Raw genomic sequence first — 17,744 nt, forward strand, 5'->3', positions numbered from 1 at the left:
CTAAAATGGCCTGGTTCAAGGAACCTCGTTATAAACCGTACTGTTTTTTTAAGGTCTTGCTGTACATGAAAACAAAATATGTGACGTTATGTTTTCAAATATGTTAATCATATGTTAAAAAAAATAGAAGCAACATTGTAAATATTAATAAATCAGTTCAATGGTTTACATTGGGAAAGACAGGACTTGTGTACTGTATCATGTGCACTGAAGTCACCATGCAAGGTAAATAGTCAATGTTTCTGTTTAGTTTTGCTTTGTAATCCAGTAAGGTGTACATAATCGTAGTTGAATATTAAAAGTCATATTAATATTACAATCAAACGCCATGTAAACAGCGCCACGTGGAATTTATAGTAAAGCGAAAATGTGTAATATATAGCAAAGATGAAAATGTAAAATAAAATTGTAAAAAGCGTAATTTTTTTTTAAGAACTGGCATAGATAGTTGCGCTCAAAATATTTCAGTGAATTAGACACGAATGCAGTTTCTTGTATTCCTTGATATTTGGGGAAAAACTTTGATAATTCCAATGTATATGTAAAGCACACTATACAAATCATTAAAAAATGTACTACATGTACGTGTATGAATGGTATACCTAAATGTTGTCATTGACATTTGTACAAATGCGTACTTACAAAGTTTGTGTCAACTTGGTTTATAACACCTTATTTTGTGTGTTTCGTGTTTTTTCTTTCTGTTGTCTGAATTTCAGTTTGCAGTGCATAAAGGAGATTTTTCTATGACATTTTTGATTGATGGGTTGAAACGTTTAATGCTTTCCCTTATACAATTGTCATTATTCCACCCGAATCATGTTAAAGCATGGTATGCGCAGAAAAAAAAGCCAAGATTGCCCAGCACAGCGCCCTCTTCGCCGATAAAAACTAAGTTCCAACCTCCTTTCCTATAATTTTCAATTAACATGTAGAAGGTGTCTAAAACCAAAATGTAGCAGTCACATTTTATTTCTGAGGAAAACTAAATCAGCTATTTTGCCATGTTGTGGAGGGATCGTTTTTCATGATGGCTACTTTTCCGCTTTGGGAAAAATAGGGGTCGTCTTCTTTGGGTGAGAATTTCTCGTCAAAGTCAATGGTCAACCCACCGAAAATTTTAAGAAAATGAAAGATGACATGTTGATCAGTGAGAGTTCCGAGTATTTTTAAAAGAATTTTGAAGTATGGGCATTTAGCACAGGTGTATGTGGGTATTTTAATAAAGGGGTGTATCCTTACATTTAATTAGCTGTATCTGTACCATTACGCAGAGTTTGTGTACTGAGCCTTTCGTCAGTGAGTTACACTATTCCGCGTAAATGAACTTGAAATTTTGAAAAAGCACAAAACAGCAAGGGGTGAAATAATATGGCTGTACAACAACTGTCAATGTTCTGTTATATATTTTGAACAAAAAGGGGTATTTTATAACGTCGTTTTCCCATTCGGCATTATACGCGCGAGCTTGAACAATTTCGCTGATCATGTATGTTCATAATCCCGCTAATGGCTACGTATTGTATAAGGCAATGAAAACTTGACGAAAAGACAGCTGATGCGTCTACATGTGTCTTGTGAGAGACTTCATCATCTGGTGGTGTGGATACTTGGCTTATTGGTACATCAAACTTCAATAAACAAACAGACAAAAATGCGATATTTCATGTCTATTTCATTTTTGTACTTTAATTTTTACATGAACATTGTATTCCACAACACACGTGTTAAATAGAAACAAACCAAATAGATTAAATGTGAAAGTAATGTCCGTATCACACTGGTCAGTTGAAAGAAATTTCCCATAAAGAACACAATATTCAAATGAAAATCATCGTATGTTTGAAACTATATAACCAAATTATCTTACTAATAACCACATTTCACAACAGCCAATTCCAAAAACAATTTATTTCAATCAGAAAATGCACACATGATGATGGAAAATAATTAAAAGATAAAACAAAATTGTTTCGGTTAAAAACAACAAAATAGTACTTCATACATTATAATCATAAAATTTTTATGTTCTAGAGTTCTGGTCTAAAAACAAAAATACACATCAGGTGTTGAAAGACATTTCAGAATACATTACAAAAATAGAATATTGCAAGTGACAAACCTGCCTTGGGAAAGGGGTGTAGCCAGGGGCGGGGCCTGAGGCAGGTAGAGGAGGGGTTTAATCACCTGTTGGCTCCTCCCCCTTGTAGTTAGGACTGTACAGGAAGCTGGTGTACCCTCCTGGCGTTGCCTTGACGCAACCTCCCCTGGGTTTGAGGGAGGGCTCTCTTATAATGCTACGTGGGCGGTCACTCCGACAATTCTTGCTTACTGTAGATTCTTCATTAGTCACTGCAGAGTTAATTTTGCAGTAAAGTATTTGCTAAGTTTGTCAATTTGTACAAGTTTAGTCAGTTGGTTAAGTTACACACTTTTATGAAATGATAAAATTAATGACACAATAATTACATTTTTAATTTACCTGAATAATTCTCAGTGTCTTTGGTCCTTGAAGCACTGATGTATACAGCCACAGATGCAACAAGGAGCACAATGCCAAGAACTGATTGGAACAAAAGTTGAAAGTGAAATTTCAGATATTTGAAATAAAACCTATCACTGAGACACAATATAACTTATAAGCTTGTTCTGCATTTTTCAGTTTGGTTACATACACTCAAACAGCACGGACTCGACTACATCCTTGTAACAAACCTCATAAATCACAACTTTTGACACCCACCCCTCACCAGTATAACTCCGCCCCCACCATCCCGCACCACATACCTACCTCCGCAAACGGCACCAGGCCATTTCACAACATCCCCCGCCATGCTTCCAGGAACCACGCCCAAGACAAACAGGACCACGCCCACTAGCAGGAGCACAGCACCAACGCCCACCATGGCCCAGGCACAGCAACATTAATGGGAGGATCCCTTTCTCATTTTCTGCTCGAGTAAGACATAACATATGCGTCATAATACCGATGGAGTAATTGTAAACATGTAGTTTATTTAAAACCGGGCGGGATGGCCGCCGTTAATCGACCGAGCTGAAGGCTTTATGTCTTGAATCATGGAGGTAGAGTGCTTGAATCAGTCCCGTCGCAAGCCCTGAGCGTCGGGGGGGGGGGGGAGGGGCCACAGTACCAACTAGGGGGGCACTATCATAAAATACAAAAATACATATGTATGGCTTTTGCCTATGGGGGGCAATTGCTCGCCAAGGGGGGCCCGGCCCCACAAGCCCCCGCCCCATCCCCTTGGCGACGGGCCTGGCTTGAATCATGAACTTTCTTCATGCTTGAATTAACTTCGGCAGTTCTGAATTGTGATAATTCGGCATAAGCCTTTTTTGCGGATACCGCCATCTTGCTTGAAATCATGATTGCGCAATGGCTGGGGGGGGGGCACACGTGACCCACACTGAAAATCGGTAGCGTAAAAGGCATGGGGAGGTCAGACCTCTTCTGAACTTTTTTCCATGAAAAGAACACAATTTCGGAGAGTTTTACAAACTGATAAATAGGACATCGACCTGTCCATAGGTGAAAAAAAATATTTAAAAGATGTCACATGCAACGGCACCAAGCTCGATAAGGGACATTTTTTTTCGCAAACAGTAGTCACGTGACCACGCACATTGCCGAAAATTTAGTGTCGCACTGACGCTCCGGGCTCTCCTCATGTCCGGATCGTTTGTGCGATACCGAACATTTCCGCAGCGTTCATTGCACGCGCGGTCACGTGACTACTTTTATCGCGATAAATTTTCACTTTTCGAGCTTAATGGCTGCCTTTGCATGTAATATTTTATAAATGTTTTTTTCACCCATGGACAGTTCAATGTCCCATTTATCAGTTTGTAAAACTCTGTACCCAAAATTGTGTTCTTTCAATGAAAAAAAGAGAGTTTTTTTTAGAGCAGTTCTGACCTCACCATACCATTCACGTTACGGATTTTCAGTGTGGGTCACGTGTGCCCCCTGAGCCATTGCGCAATCACGATTTCAAGCAAGATGACGGTATCCGCGAAACGGCTTGGAGAAAGGAACACATTAAAATAATCACTGTTTTCTTTGCATTTATAGCAGGATAAAAATACATATTGTGTTCTTTCTTACATTTCTACGTTTTAAACTTTTTTTTTTTTTTTTACAGGTTCCTGCAAAAAACTCGTAGAAAAATTTCGCTAACAAATTCAAGTTTCCAAGTTTCACTTGTCCACTTTTCTGTCGGTTTATAATACGCCGTCAAGAGTTCAAAAGCGATAGGAAGGGCCCTCTATTGTTAATGTTAAAGATTGACAAACCCCAAATCATGTGTCGTAGGCCTACGTATACAACAAAACAAATGGAAGAGGACGATAATGACTGAACGCCCGCCCACTTTCGGTGAGTTTTTCTCGATTTATCACGAGCCTTTTGGCGCATAAACCATTTTCCTTGGCCACATACGTAGCCGAATCGTAAATGTACTTGCAAAGGATATTTAATGGAAAAACCACACAGTAATTAATGTGTACATAATTTTAGCATGTAGTTGCCAGCATGACTCACACTCATTGGTTTGTTGATCACTTTGTAACCTGTACACTGAAGGATTCATATCCGCCTCTGTTTCTTATATTTTTTATTTGAAGTTGATAAATGATTGTGTGTGGTCATTAAAGGGTAGACATGGTAGACCCGTAATAGTGGCTGTAGTTAATAGTACTTTTTTGTAATAGCTACGCTCCGTTCATGACTCTGGACTTTGAAACTTCTAACTAATGTTTGTGTTGCTGTTGTGCTGCATTTTCCCCTCAAATTTCTTTGGAACGGCAGATCCTTTGCCACTGGAAGTTCTTGGATAACCTTTTATGTAAGTACTGAACACGCAGTGCTCGTTTGATTTCGGGACTGTAAATAGACGGTCTTTATCCGGGATTTCAAACATGTCGAAAGTCCAGAGATATGAACATAGCGTGGTTATGTATATTAAGCCATGTTTACAGGTCTAAACAAAGGTCTAGTGGTGTAACTGTTTAACAAACAATAATTACGGAAAAAAATTGTTCCTCTTTACTTCTCTGTTCTCTATTCTCACTATGTCTCTTTTCAAATGGATGTTCTATTTTTGCTTTTCTTGGTCTTGTCTGATGATGATTATGAAACTATTATTACATTTAAAAAGTATGCTATAAATTACTAATTATCAATTATAATTATTGGTCAAGACAGGTTTGACATGTTTAATTGATAATTTTAGAGCGAAAAATAACGTTTGAAAATGTTCCATGTCAGTAGGCCGAGTTAAAAAAAAAAGTGTTCGTCCAAACTTTTCTTTAAATGAAGGAGGCGGGCGGTTTTTATTTCCCCAAGATGTTTTTTTTTTTTGTCTCCACTTTCTGGACTCTTTGCCTATAGAAAATTTTGTCCAAAGGAGCCTTAACCCTTCATGCCCTTTCTATAATAAATGACTTTAAATTTGTTTGAAACAAATAAAAAGGAAGCGGCCCGGGACGAGAAACTGGTATATTTTTGTTACTTGGCAGCTCGGCATTATGATCATATTGTTCATAACAAACCTGACCAATGGCTGTTGTCTTTTTCTCTTTTTACGTTAAACCTTTTCGAAATGGTTTACTCATACAATTGAAGCCACCTGGTGTACAAGTCCATATATGTCATTGTTTTTGTTTCGTTGTTTGTTTATTCAGCAAAGAAGATGCTGTTTCAATCAACTTGTAAATGTTGGCAGTTACTTATCCTTCCTCGATGTAACATCGTGCAATAAACAATCACAATCTTATTTTCCAACGTTAATATTAAATTGTATCAGGAGGGACTAGACAGCAAGTATCATTTATATATGCTTCTTATTTAAGTTTACATTTATTTTAAATATAATGTAACAGAATCCATAAATAATCCATAACAGAACATTAAGATGTCGTTTGGCCATGGAGACTTTGGAGGGACGGGAGGTGGTGCTTATAGCGATGAGGGTTACTCCACATACAACTCTGGCTCTGGAGGTACGTGTAATTCAGCAAATTACAGTTCTTTCAAAATAATTCAAAATTATAATAAATAACTGCGTTTATAAAACTAAATAACGGGGAGACTGATACCAACTCGCACTTGCTAAGGACTCTCAGTGGTGGATTTAATGTTCAGGCAAAAATTGAACTTAATCTTTATTATTATTATTATTGTTAATAATATTATTCATTTATTTATTTATTTATTTCTAGTAATCAAGCCAAAGATTCCTCAAAAGCGCCCTAGTCACTCAAGGGCGGATCCAGAACACAGTTTTTTTTTGCGGGGGGGGCCAAAAAACATTTTGGACCCCCCAAAAAGTGGGTCAAAAAAATTACGGCGTGGGGTTCGGGGCCCGCTTAAGGGCCCCGAAAAATGTTTGGATTCTAGATGCTCTGTGGTGCGATCTGAGGCAATTTCTGACCACTTTAACCAATGTTTTTTTGAGGAAAAGATGGTGGTGTACTCATTGCCTGCCTTTATTGCGATGTCACATAAAAAAATAAAAAAAATTGGTCTCGTTTTTTTTTGGGGGGGGGGCATGGCCCCCTTTGGCCCCCCTCTGGATCCGCCCTTGTAGTCACTGTAGCTCACAAGCCTGAGTGTGCAGAGAAGACAGTGAGAAGAAGTTACAGTTTAAGAGGTGGGAGGAAACCCCAGAAGAATATTCTGGGGAAAACAAATGGAATCAGAAAACCGAAACCCCAAAACCTCATCCATTGTTGGCCAAGACGAGATTCGAACCTGGTCACAGCAGTGGAAGGCGAGGAAAGTACCGTGACGTCAAGCTGACTCCCCATATTTTGTACTCTTAAGTGGGGCGATGAGACTATGTAGTTTTACTTCATTGGACAAAAATTGTAAGACAACGAAGCTTATGACTCTGAACCAGCTAATCTGATGCAAATACTTTTACTGGACTCAGCCGAGTAGTTCATTGAGTATTTGAATTCTGATATCATTGCCATTATTTTTCCACAGGGCGGAACAGCTCCGCAGCAGATCAGAACAGACTGATGCAAGGCATACGTTCCAACATACCGAAAATCTCCCAGAATGGTAAGTCAGTCCTGTTCATTGTCCAATATATAAATCTGTTGAAAAGGGGAAGTGAAAATACATAGCTCATGGTAAACAACTGGATTCAAACCCTTGACCATCTTTCACCAGTCACAAATTTCTGCGTATGTATTATCACATATCTTGATGTTTTACTTCCACAGTGAAAGAAATTGAGCGGATCATCCCTAGGCTGGGAACGCCCGACGACAACAGTACTCTCAGATCAAAACTGTTAGTGCTTCATCCACATTAATTGAAACTTAATGTTAAAATAATACTTATTCTTTGGAATGAACATAGTTTCCCCTTCTCAGGTATTGCAATCAAACAAACATTGAGATTCTCCCTCCCTTTTATAAGTACAGCAGAAATTCACTATATAACAAAGCAATTGGGTTCATAAATATTGTTTAGTGGTCATTTGAAATAGCAATTATTGGCCTCAAGTTGACAGTATATTTGTACACAAAGTTCTGAAGTGACAGGGAATGTTTGTTACAGCCAAATGTTCGGTACAGTGATAATGTTCATTATATCAACGTTTAGTACTCTATTTTCATTGGTTTATTTTTTGTCATTAGTGATGAAGTCCAGCACTACACCAATCAATTAGCCAAGGATACAAACCGAATGCTGAAGGACCTCAACAATGCCCCGGCTTCCGTATCCCAATCAGACCAGGTAAGCACCAGTTATCATACCCACTCAAGCTGAGTTCCATATCAACAGAAATAATCAGAAGTGTTCTATTTAGTGATGCAAATTTCCAGTGGGTTACTGAAGTCATTGACACATGTGAATCATCACCTCCAGGTTCCTCGTGAAGCAGACAAGGCAGCTCATTCCATCTCTCTTGCGTAGCGGGCGAAGCGGCAAAGCGACCTTCCCAGCGTAGCGGGCGTGGCGGCAAACTACCTTCCCACATAGTGGACGAGGCGACAAAGCCACCTTCCCACATAGTGGACGAGGCGGCGTAGCGGGCGAGGCGGCAAAGCCATTTTCCCAGGATAGTTGGCGCGGCAGCCATTGCCGCCAATACCCTGCCTAACAATAATTAGTATCCTGTTCTCTCTGTTTAGAGGCAGCAGAGGATGCAGAAGGAGCGATTCACCAGCGATTTTTCGGCGGCGCTGAATCAGTTCCAGAGAGCCCAACGAGAGGCAGCCCAGAAGAAACGCGAGGAGATCAAGCGAGTCAGGGGCAACTCAGAATATGCGGTCAGTACCCATTTAAAAAAAATACCCCTCTAATTGCTTTGTCTTTATTATGCAAGTCGCGTCTGACATCCAGAAAACTAAATGCATTCCATGCTGATCGTAATTCTGGAAACTTCTTACGACGCAGTGGTTACTAGTGTTTTGGGGTGCTTTCTGATTTGTTGGGGAGGAAATGTTGGGAAATATGAAAAAGACTGCATAGATAGAATTGTAAAGAAGCAGGAAGGATTCTTGGGGGGTCGAGGCCGTTAGTGGACACAGCATATGAGGATTTGGTGATCGGCAAGCTCACTATGCTACTGAATGACAAAAATCACCCACTTCATGACAGGCTTGCTGAACAGCTGATCCCAAGGTCTGGTCGTATGCGGGTACAGTATGCTGCGACAAACCGACACCCATCCTCCTTCATTCCTAATGCAATAAAACATCACAATCTGATGTTCCAACGTAAATATTAAATTGTATCAGGATGGACTAGACAGCAAGTATCATTTGAATATGCTTATTATTTAAGTTTACATTTATTTTAAATATAGCATAAGGTTATTTTAAACGTTTTGATTGTTCGTGTTATTGTATATGTAACTGTTTCTATATTGTTTCAATGTTTTTATTGTATGCGAGCGTTTCAAATTACCATTGTGGGATAAAATAAAGATTACTTGACTTGACTTGACATCCCTGGCATATGTATGAGGCTGCCTGGTTAAAGGGTTCAAGGCTGCTCCAGAAAAGAGACGGAAGACAAAGCACAACAGATGCAACGATTTTTAACATTTTGTTTCTTTCAAACTATTTTCCTTTGCAGGACGATTATGATGAAGGACCCAATGCTCCCCTCAATATGGAAGGGTGAGATGATAAAATCATATTGTTGTTGTTTTGAGGGGTGGAGAATTGTTTTACTTTATCCAGCAATGTTTTGAAAAACATCTTTTATTGATGGAAACTCTGACATCACTGGAGTCTTTCCCCTTTGGAAGCTTTATAATAAATACTCATCATCTGGTTTTGAAATTTGTAATCAAATCTTGCTCTTCAACGTAACAACAAAGCAAGATTTTTTTAATCAACAGATTTTCGATAGTTGAATACTTTGATACTGTAATAGTTCAGTCTGGGTTGAATGCATTTCTCACTGATTCTCTGCAGTAGTGGTTTCCATAGCCAAATCCAACAGGTGGACTTCGAAGCCCTGAAGGAAAGAGAAGCCCAACTCCACAAACTTGAGGTAGGCATATCCCCCAGCCCCACACCACCCCTCCCATTACCTCTCCTCTCCCCTCGCCTTAATTAACCGCTGGCCCCCTTTTCTGCACCCCACCCCTGCTGCTCACAGAAACTGGCACAGACTGTAACCACAACCAACGTTCTCCCTAACTTCCTCGGCCTTTTTGCTAGGAATCATCCTCAATCCTTCAAAACCGTCAGACAGTCCTGCCTCAAAAATGCATTCGTCTTCAATCCTCCAAAATCATCCTCCTTTTCAAATACCATTCATCCTCAATCCTCCAAACCGCCAAGAGGATTTTGGAGGATTGAGGTGGATGGCACTTGGGAGCATTTCAATTATCCAGGAACATAGCTACAAGAAAATTCCACAAGAAAATCCTTACTCAAAGTGAAGCTAGGACTGGTACTTTTTATCCCGAAAGGAAAATCGGCAAATCTTGATGTGCATATGTGCAATCGGAATACCGAACTGGCTTAGGCCTATTCGTGCAATTTTGTTGCTTCAAGCGGGAAAAAAATGCACAAAAAGGAAACTAAATACCTTGATTTATCAAATTATGTGTACTTGTGGCCGATGTTACTTATTGCCTTCATATTGTATCTCAACAGTCGGACATCTCCGACGTGAACACTATCTTCAAAGAACTGGCAACGATGGTTGAGGAGCAAGGAGACTCGATCGGTAAGCGAAACATCGGAGGATAAAGGTTTCAAAAATTCCAAACATGCCAGCGTATTTGCTCTGTCATGGACATTACAAAGTACAAAGTGGCCCACGGGTGGGTAACGCGTTAAGACGGGTTACGGAACTTTGAGAGCATCCAATGAGTGAAAAAAAATGGCTGCCCCCCAAAAAATACGTCGCTTTGTTTTCACGATCCAATCAATGCAGTAATAGAAAATAAGGTTGGACGAGTTACATTTGCACAGCGACGAGTAGTCCAGGGGCTAGACGTTGTTCTTGCTTGATACGCGATAACCCGCCACCGCAATAACCGGCCACCGCGAGAGGGCGCCATCACGACCAACCAATATCGCCCACGAGCGGGTTGTTCTGACAGGTTCGTGGGCGATATTGGTTGGTCGTGATAGCACCCTCTTGCAGTTTCCGGTTATTGCGGCGGCGGGTTATCGCGTATCAAGCAAGTACAGCGTCTAGCCCTTGGATTAGCGACGAGTCACATTTGCACCCTTTACGCCAAAAAAATCTAAATGGCGCTGTCTCAAAGTCAATAACACAGAGTACTTTGTAACGTGGTTTTAAATTGTTACTATAAAATTTGGGAAATTTGGCAGATTTTTGATAAATCTGACAGATTTTTAAAGTGCATTTAGCAGAATTTTGCCATAACCGTACGGTCACCCTGGGGCCAAGTAAACTGTCCACTAACCCACCCACCCACCCACCCACCCAACTACCAACATAGCGAGTACAGGCCAACGGTGCGTTTTCACGCCGCCCTGTGAAGAAAAGTATGTCCAGTACGAACCAATTAATACCTTGAAAGCTAATTATTGATTCAGAGAGATGATCCAAAAGTCCTAGTCTCCTTGACCAATACTTTAAAATGATAGATGTATAAGATATGAAAGGTTTACTGAGCGCCTGAAGTATCAAAAACTGTCTGATTTGGAATGTAATGTCCGTGACGCTGGGATTGCCAATGTGGAAGTTTTTTGGGGGATGCACAATCTTCTAATTGATGAACAGAAATGCTCATTTTGTACTTAAGTTTGATGTGTGATCTTCAAAACTTAACTTGGTACATTTTAACGACTCCTCGTCAATCATGCAGATAGCATAGAGGAAAATGTGGAAACGACCGAGGTTCACGTTAAGGAAGCCAACACGCAGCTAGCGAAAGCCAAGACATATCAGGTAAGACCCAGATTTGTCATTCTCTGTCTAGCTGCTGGCGTTTCTGTTGGGTACTTTTTGACAAGGATGGTTGTGAGTTAGAACCTAAGCCTGTGGGTCGTAGTATAATACAGTACAGTTTTTATGTGTATGGCTTATAGGTACAATGTATATGAAATACCTATTGGTCATTCTATAAATTTGGGGTCCACTATTTTCCCTGTCTGTGTTGCGTCTGACATCGCAAAAAATGCGTCAAAAGATACGTTTTTGGTAATTTCCGTTAGTAGTTGGTTTGTAATTCGGCGAATCCCTGAATGGGTGCATTGCAAGCGTTGACATGATGTACGCGCGGTAGCGGTTGCTATTATTCAACGCATAGCTGCAATCGGCTGAATGAGAACGAGTCCCGGACGCTGATTCCGGGCGCAATTAAAAGCATGACTCGGTAACCTTTCAATTGAAATCGAGATCCTCGAATATTGTTTTTTTCTGCAGTATTCATAGAGCTAAAAGGCATCGTGTTAGTTGTTAAAGCACCCGTCTTTAGATTTTGAGTACTTTTGTAAAAATGCACAACTGACAAATGATCTGCCCTACCATTAATGCAATCGTCCTCCAAGATACTTGATTAGCAAAGTTACAAAGTACCAATGTGACAGGGACTAGAAAGATGTCACACATTGGATCCTGAATTTTTAGAATGACTAGGGGGTAAGTATATATTCCAGAGTGCTTCAATATTGCTTGCATGCTTTCTGCTTCATAACAATCACGCATGATTCTTTGACGCATCAATTAGCTCGGACAGCTTCAGCTTGCTTTTGCTTTCAAGAACACAAGTGCAGGATTCTTTGACACAATTCCTCTCCTCTGTAAATTATCCAAGCTAGAAACAATGCTGCATTTTCTCAACAAAATTCCATCAAACTTAAACTGAAGTTACAAGCTCTCTTAACAGGGTTTTGTTGGGAAATGTTTGAGCTACCTTTCTATGCATATCATCCAACTTTATTTGTGTTGAGCATATAAAACGTAATCAACACCACCATTTTTCATTCCAAATGGCTTCTTAATTGTGTAATTCTGTGATATTGCTTCTGTAATGTTTGCCCATCAGGGTATTTTGGCTAGAAACCTATCCTATGCAACAACATGCGGCACTTTACAAAGTGAAAAGCCTGTCCAATCTAAACAGGATCCATCGGTTCAAAATCCCGAGGCCAAACTACCTCAGAGTCTGTGGGTGCCAACTGCAGCAGGATACAACTGTGGTATTGTTCGATACAGGACCAGCTCGCATGGTCGCAGAATTGGCTGTTGATGCACTGGTGTTAACAGACCCATGCAGCAAGGTCCCGCAGGCTTTTGCCAACTTTCCCGTCTCATTTTGTTTTTCCCCTCTTCTGGATTCCTTCCCTGACAGAGCAAGGCTCGGCGTAAGAAGTTCATCATCTTCATCTGCGTTCTTGTCCTCTTGGCCCTCTTTGGGGTCATCATCTACGTCGCAATACCCAAGAGTAATTAACCACGACACGCTTCGAGACCGAGACATACAAAACATTGGTAAAAACGTTGTTTTTATTATTAATTATTATTTTCAGTAAGAGTACTGTGGTCATCTTTATAAGACATGTACACTGAAAAATGTACAACGCAAAATTCTTAATCACTCCTGTCATGAAAAATACTAAGCGCTGTTTAAATGTGTTTTCCAGTGAATATTATTTCTAGTTTTCCTTACAACATGCACGTAAAATTGGTTGCGAAAACTATTTTCGCCAATTTACCACATTGTAACTTCTACACAAATTTTCGGACTGCAACATAAATTGCACGTTTTACACAGAATTCTTACAAAATCGCTCGTGTCGCAACTGTGCAACCAGCATGAATATTTCTGCAGCTAGTTCTGATAAACGAGATTATTTACTAAAGTGGCCTGGTACAAGGAACCGCGTTGTCTTGCTGTATATTAAAACAAAATTACGACGTTATGTTTTCAAATGTGTTAATCAATTGTTAAAAAAAAATAGAAGCAAGATTGTAAATATTAATAAATCAGTTTAATGGTTTACATTGGGAAAGACGGAACCTGTGTGCTGTATCATGTGCACTGAAGTCACCATGCAAGGTAAATAGTCAATGTGTTTCTGTTTAGTTTTGCTTTGTAATCCAGTAAGGTGTACACAATCGTAGTTGAATATTAAAAGTCATATTAATATTACAATCAAACGCCATGTAAACAGCGCCACGTGGAATTTATAGTAAAGCGAAAATGTGTAATATATAGCACAGATGAAAATGTAAAATAAAATTGTAAAATGCGTAAACTTTTTTTAAGAACTGGCATAGATAGTTGCGCTCAAAATATTCCAGTGAATTAGACACGAATGCAGTTTCTTGTATTCCTTGATATTTGGGGAAAAACTTGGATAATTCCAATGAATATGTAAAGCACACTATACAAATCAATAAAGAAAAGTACTACATGTACGTGTATGAATGGTATACCTAAATGTTGCCATTGACATTTGTACAAATGCGTACTTACAAAGTTTGTGTCAACATGGTTTATAACACCTTATTTTGTGTGTTTCGTTTTTTTCTTTCTGTTGTCTGAATTTCAGTTTGCAGTGCATAAAGGAGATTTTTCTATGACATTTTTGATTGATGGGTTGAAACGTTTAATGTTTTCCCTTATACAATTGTCATTATTCCACCCGAATCATGTTAAAGCATGGTATGCGCAGAAAAAAGACCAAGATTGCCCGGCACAGCGCCCTCTTTCGCCGATAAAAATTAAGTTCCAACCTCTTGTCCAATAATTTTTCAATATACATGTAGAAGGTGTCTAAAACCAAAATGTAGCAGTCACATTTTATTTCTGAGGAAAACTAAATCAGCTATTTTGCCATGTTGTGAAGGGATCGTTTTCCATGATGGCTACTTTCCCGCTTTGGGAAAAATAGGGGTCGTCTTCTTAGGGTGAGAATTTCTCTTCAAAGTCAATGGTCAACCCATCGAAAATTTTAAGAAAATGAAAGATGACATGTTGATCAGTGAGAGTTCCGAGTATTTTTAAAAGAATTTTGAAGTATGGGCATTTAGCACAGGTGTCTGTGGGTATTTTAATAAAGGGGTGTATCCTTACATTTAATTAGCTGTATCTGTACCATTACGCAGAGTTTGTGTACTGAGCCTTTCGTCAGTGAGTTACACCATTCCGCGTAAACGAACTTGAAATTTTGAAAAAGCACAAAACAGCAAGGGGTGAAATAATATGGCTGTACAACAACTGTCAATGTTCTGTTATATATTTTGAACCAAAAGGGGTATTTTATAACGTCGTTTTCCCATTCGGCATTATACGCGCGAGCTTGAACAATTTTGCTGATCATGAATGTTCATTATGATAATCAGCCAATGGCTACGTATTGTATAAGGCAATGAAAACTTGACGAAAAGACAGCTGATGCGTCTACATGTGGCTTGTGCGAGACTTCATCATCCGGTGGTGTGGATACTTGGCTTATCCGCACATCTAACTTCAATAAACAAACAAAAATGCGATATTTCATGTCTATTTCATTTTTGTATTTTAATTTTTACATGAAAATTGTATTCCACAACACACGTGTTAAATAGAAACAAATCAAATACATGTAGATTAAATGTGAAAGTAATTTCCTTATCACACTGGTCAGTTGAAAGAAATTTCACATGAAGAACACAATATTCAAATGAAAATCATCGTATGTTTAAAACTATATAACCAAATTATCTTACTAATAACCACATTTCACAACAGCCAATTCCAAAAACAATTTATTTCAATCAGAAAATGAACACATGATGATAGAAAATAATTAAAAGATAACAACAAAATAGTACTTCATACATTATAATCATAAAATTTATGTTCTAGAGTTCTGGTCCAAAGACAAAAATACACATCAGGTGTTGAAAGACATTTCAGAATACATTACAAAATTAGAATATTGCAAGTTAGAAAACCTGCCTTGGGAAAGGGGTGTAGCCAGGGGCGGGGCCTGGGGCAGGTAGAGGAGGGGTTTAATCACCTGTTGGCTCCTCCCCCTTGTAGTTAGGACTGTACAGGAAGCTGGTGTACCCTCCTGGCGTGGCCTTGACGCAACCTCCCCTGGGTTTGAGGGAGGGCTCTCTTATAATGCTACGGGGGCGGTCACTCTGACAATTCTTGCTTACTGTAGATTCTTCATTAGTCACTGCAGAGTTAATTTTGCAGTAAAGTATTTGCTAAGTTTGTTAACTTGTACAAGTTTAGTCAGTTGGTTAAGTTTAACACAAGCTATTATGAAATCATAAAATTATTGACAAAATAATTAAATTGTTAATTTACCTGAATAATTCTCAGTGTCTTTGGTTCTCGATGCAATGATGTATACAGCCACGGATGCAACAAGGAGCACAATGCCAAGAACTGATTGGAACAAATGTTGAAAGTGAAATATCGGTAATCCTTACTTTTAGGACACCTCTATTTTGTACGAGTTCTGTTCAAAACTGACTTTTGCAGATGACTGTCCAGTACCAAAGTGACTTTTGCAGGCAAAAGAAGTCTTTTTTCTTCAGACAAACTCATGTTAGTTATAATTTTGAAAGCACTTTCAAAGAAAATGTGACTTTCCTACCTTTTTTTGCAGTTCGCCATCTTGCTTTTTAAATTTATTTTCTGTTTGTCATCGTCGTCTTTAACCCCTCATAAATCAAAACCCTGCCCTCTTTCTACAAAATCAAACCTGCTGATATTCAAGAGGTGTCATTGCCAAATGTTCAAATGTGTCAATAAATATCAGAATGTCACTTTTGAGTGTCATAGTCAGCTGTTTTGGTGAGTCTTTTAACCTTATATAGGAAAGGGTTCCTAAAAGTAAGGATTACCGAAATATCAGATATAATTTGAAATAAAACCTATCACTTAGAGTAGACACGAAATAACTAAGTTATAAGCTTGTACTGTATTTTTTAGTTCAGTTACATGACACTAAACACCATATGGACTACATCCGTGTAACTAATAAACCTCATACTATTGACATCCCCCCCCCCTCACCACTATAACTCCGCCCCCACCATCCCGCACCACATACCTACCTCCACAAACAGCACCAAGCCATTTCACAACATCCCCCGCCATGCTTCCAGGAACCACGCCCAAGACAAACAGGACCACGCCCACTAGCAGGAGCACACCACCGACGCCCACCATGGCCCAGGCACAGCAGCGTCTATGGGAGGAGCTAGGGAAGCTGTGAGTCCCATCATGCAAATGGTGTTGCCTGCTTTGCTGTGACGTTTGTCCAGCCATTTTTATTCACAGATTTGGTGACTGTTGTTGAGGATTCATTCATGGCGATTTGGGTCCATGTATTATCATTTTCTGCTCGAGTAAAACATAATAATATACGTCATAATACTAGTGTGAATCATGAGCAATTGTAAACAAAATTAAAACATGTACTTGTTGTAGTTTAAAACCGGGCAGGGCCTGGCCGCCGTTAATGCACCGAGCCGAAGGCCTTATACGTTGAATCATGGACGTATATTGAATCATGATCATGAACTTTCTTAGCCCCATAAATGTGGCCTATTTACTGGACTGCCTCCGTAAACATAGGCCACACATCCACATGTACAAAAACGTGTCGACTTTGCCAAATTTTGATTTTCACATTTAGGCTTACTTTGTAGGTTTTTTTTGCTTTAGAAGCATTCTCACCCTCTATATAGGCTAATCAGAAAGTGCTGCCTTTTTCAGATGTCCAATTTTTGTGAAATTTCATGTTGAAATTTTGATACGCAAACGTGTAAAAATGAATCTGGAAATTTCACGAAAAATATACATCTGAAAAAGGCAGCACTTTCTGATTAGCCTTTAAAGAGGGTGAGTATGCTTCTAAAGCAAAAAAAACCTACAAACTAAGCCTTAATGTGAAAATCAAAATTTGGCAAAGTCGACACGATTTTTGTACATGTGGACGTGTGGCCTATGTTTACGGAGGCAGTCCAGTAAATAGGCCACATTCATGGGGCTAGAACTTTCTCCACACGATAAACCATTAAAATAAATCAATTTTCTTTGCAATTATAGCAGGAAAATATGCAAAGCAGTAGCACCTAAATCTGAATAAAAGCTTATGATCTTTCTTACACCTTTCCTTTTCAAACTGTCATTTTTCCAGGCTTGCAACAAACTCGAAGAAACACTTTCATGACTTTGCTAACAAGTTCGAGTTTCCAAACTTTCACTTTTCCACTTTTCGGTCGGTTTGTAATACCGCCCTCAAGAGTTCAAAAGCGA

At 39.2% G+C, this 17,744-nt stretch overlaps 3 protein-coding genes across 3 annotated transcripts; 1 reads left to right on the forward strand and 2 right to left on the reverse strand.

Annotated features, from left to right (window-relative positions):
- Positions 1-1,659: 1,659 nt before the first annotated feature.
- Positions 1,660-2,913, reverse strand: LOC119729174. The gene is made up of 3 exons (XM_038201706.1): positions 2,792-2,913; positions 2,483-2,563; positions 1,660-2,352 (listed from the first exon to the last, which is right to left on the reverse strand). The coding sequence occupies exons 1-3, from the start codon at positions 2,904-2,906 to the stop codon at positions 2,180-2,182; spliced, it is 369 nt and encodes a 122-aa protein (XP_038057634.1). The 5' UTR covers positions 2,907-2,913; the 3' UTR covers positions 1,660-2,179.
- Positions 2,914-5,933: 3,020 nt separating this feature from the next.
- LOC119729176 (syntaxin-7-like) lies at positions 5,934-12,964 on the forward strand. Its single transcript, XM_038201708.1, has 10 exons — positions 5,934-6,021; positions 7,010-7,087; positions 7,252-7,321; positions 7,672-7,771; positions 8,170-8,307; positions 9,119-9,162; positions 9,463-9,541; positions 10,153-10,225; positions 11,340-11,422; positions 12,828-12,964. The coding sequence occupies exons 1-10, from the start codon at positions 5,934-5,936 to the stop codon at positions 12,927-12,929; spliced, it is 855 nt and encodes a 284-aa protein (XP_038057636.1). The 3' UTR covers positions 12,930-12,964.
- Positions 12,965-14,976: 2,012 nt separating this feature from the next.
- Positions 14,977-17,737, reverse strand: LOC119729173. The gene is made up of 4 exons (XM_038201705.1): positions 17,595-17,737; positions 16,538-16,823; positions 15,783-15,863; positions 14,977-15,648 (listed from the first exon to the last, which is right to left on the reverse strand). The coding sequence occupies exons 2-4, from the start codon at positions 16,749-16,751 to the stop codon at positions 15,476-15,478; spliced, it is 468 nt and encodes a 155-aa protein (XP_038057633.1). The 5' UTR covers positions 16,752-16,823; positions 17,595-17,737; the 3' UTR covers positions 14,977-15,475.
- Positions 17,738-17,744: the final 7 nt, after the last annotated feature.

This window comes from Patiria miniata, unplaced genomic scaffold (assembly GCF_015706575.1).
Source record: "Patiria miniata isolate m_02_andy unplaced genomic scaffold, ASM1570657v1 HiC_scaffold_20, whole genome shotgun sequence".
In the NCBI taxonomy this organism is placed as follows: domain Eukaryota; kingdom Metazoa; phylum Echinodermata; class Asteroidea; order Valvatida; family Asterinidae; genus Patiria; species Patiria miniata.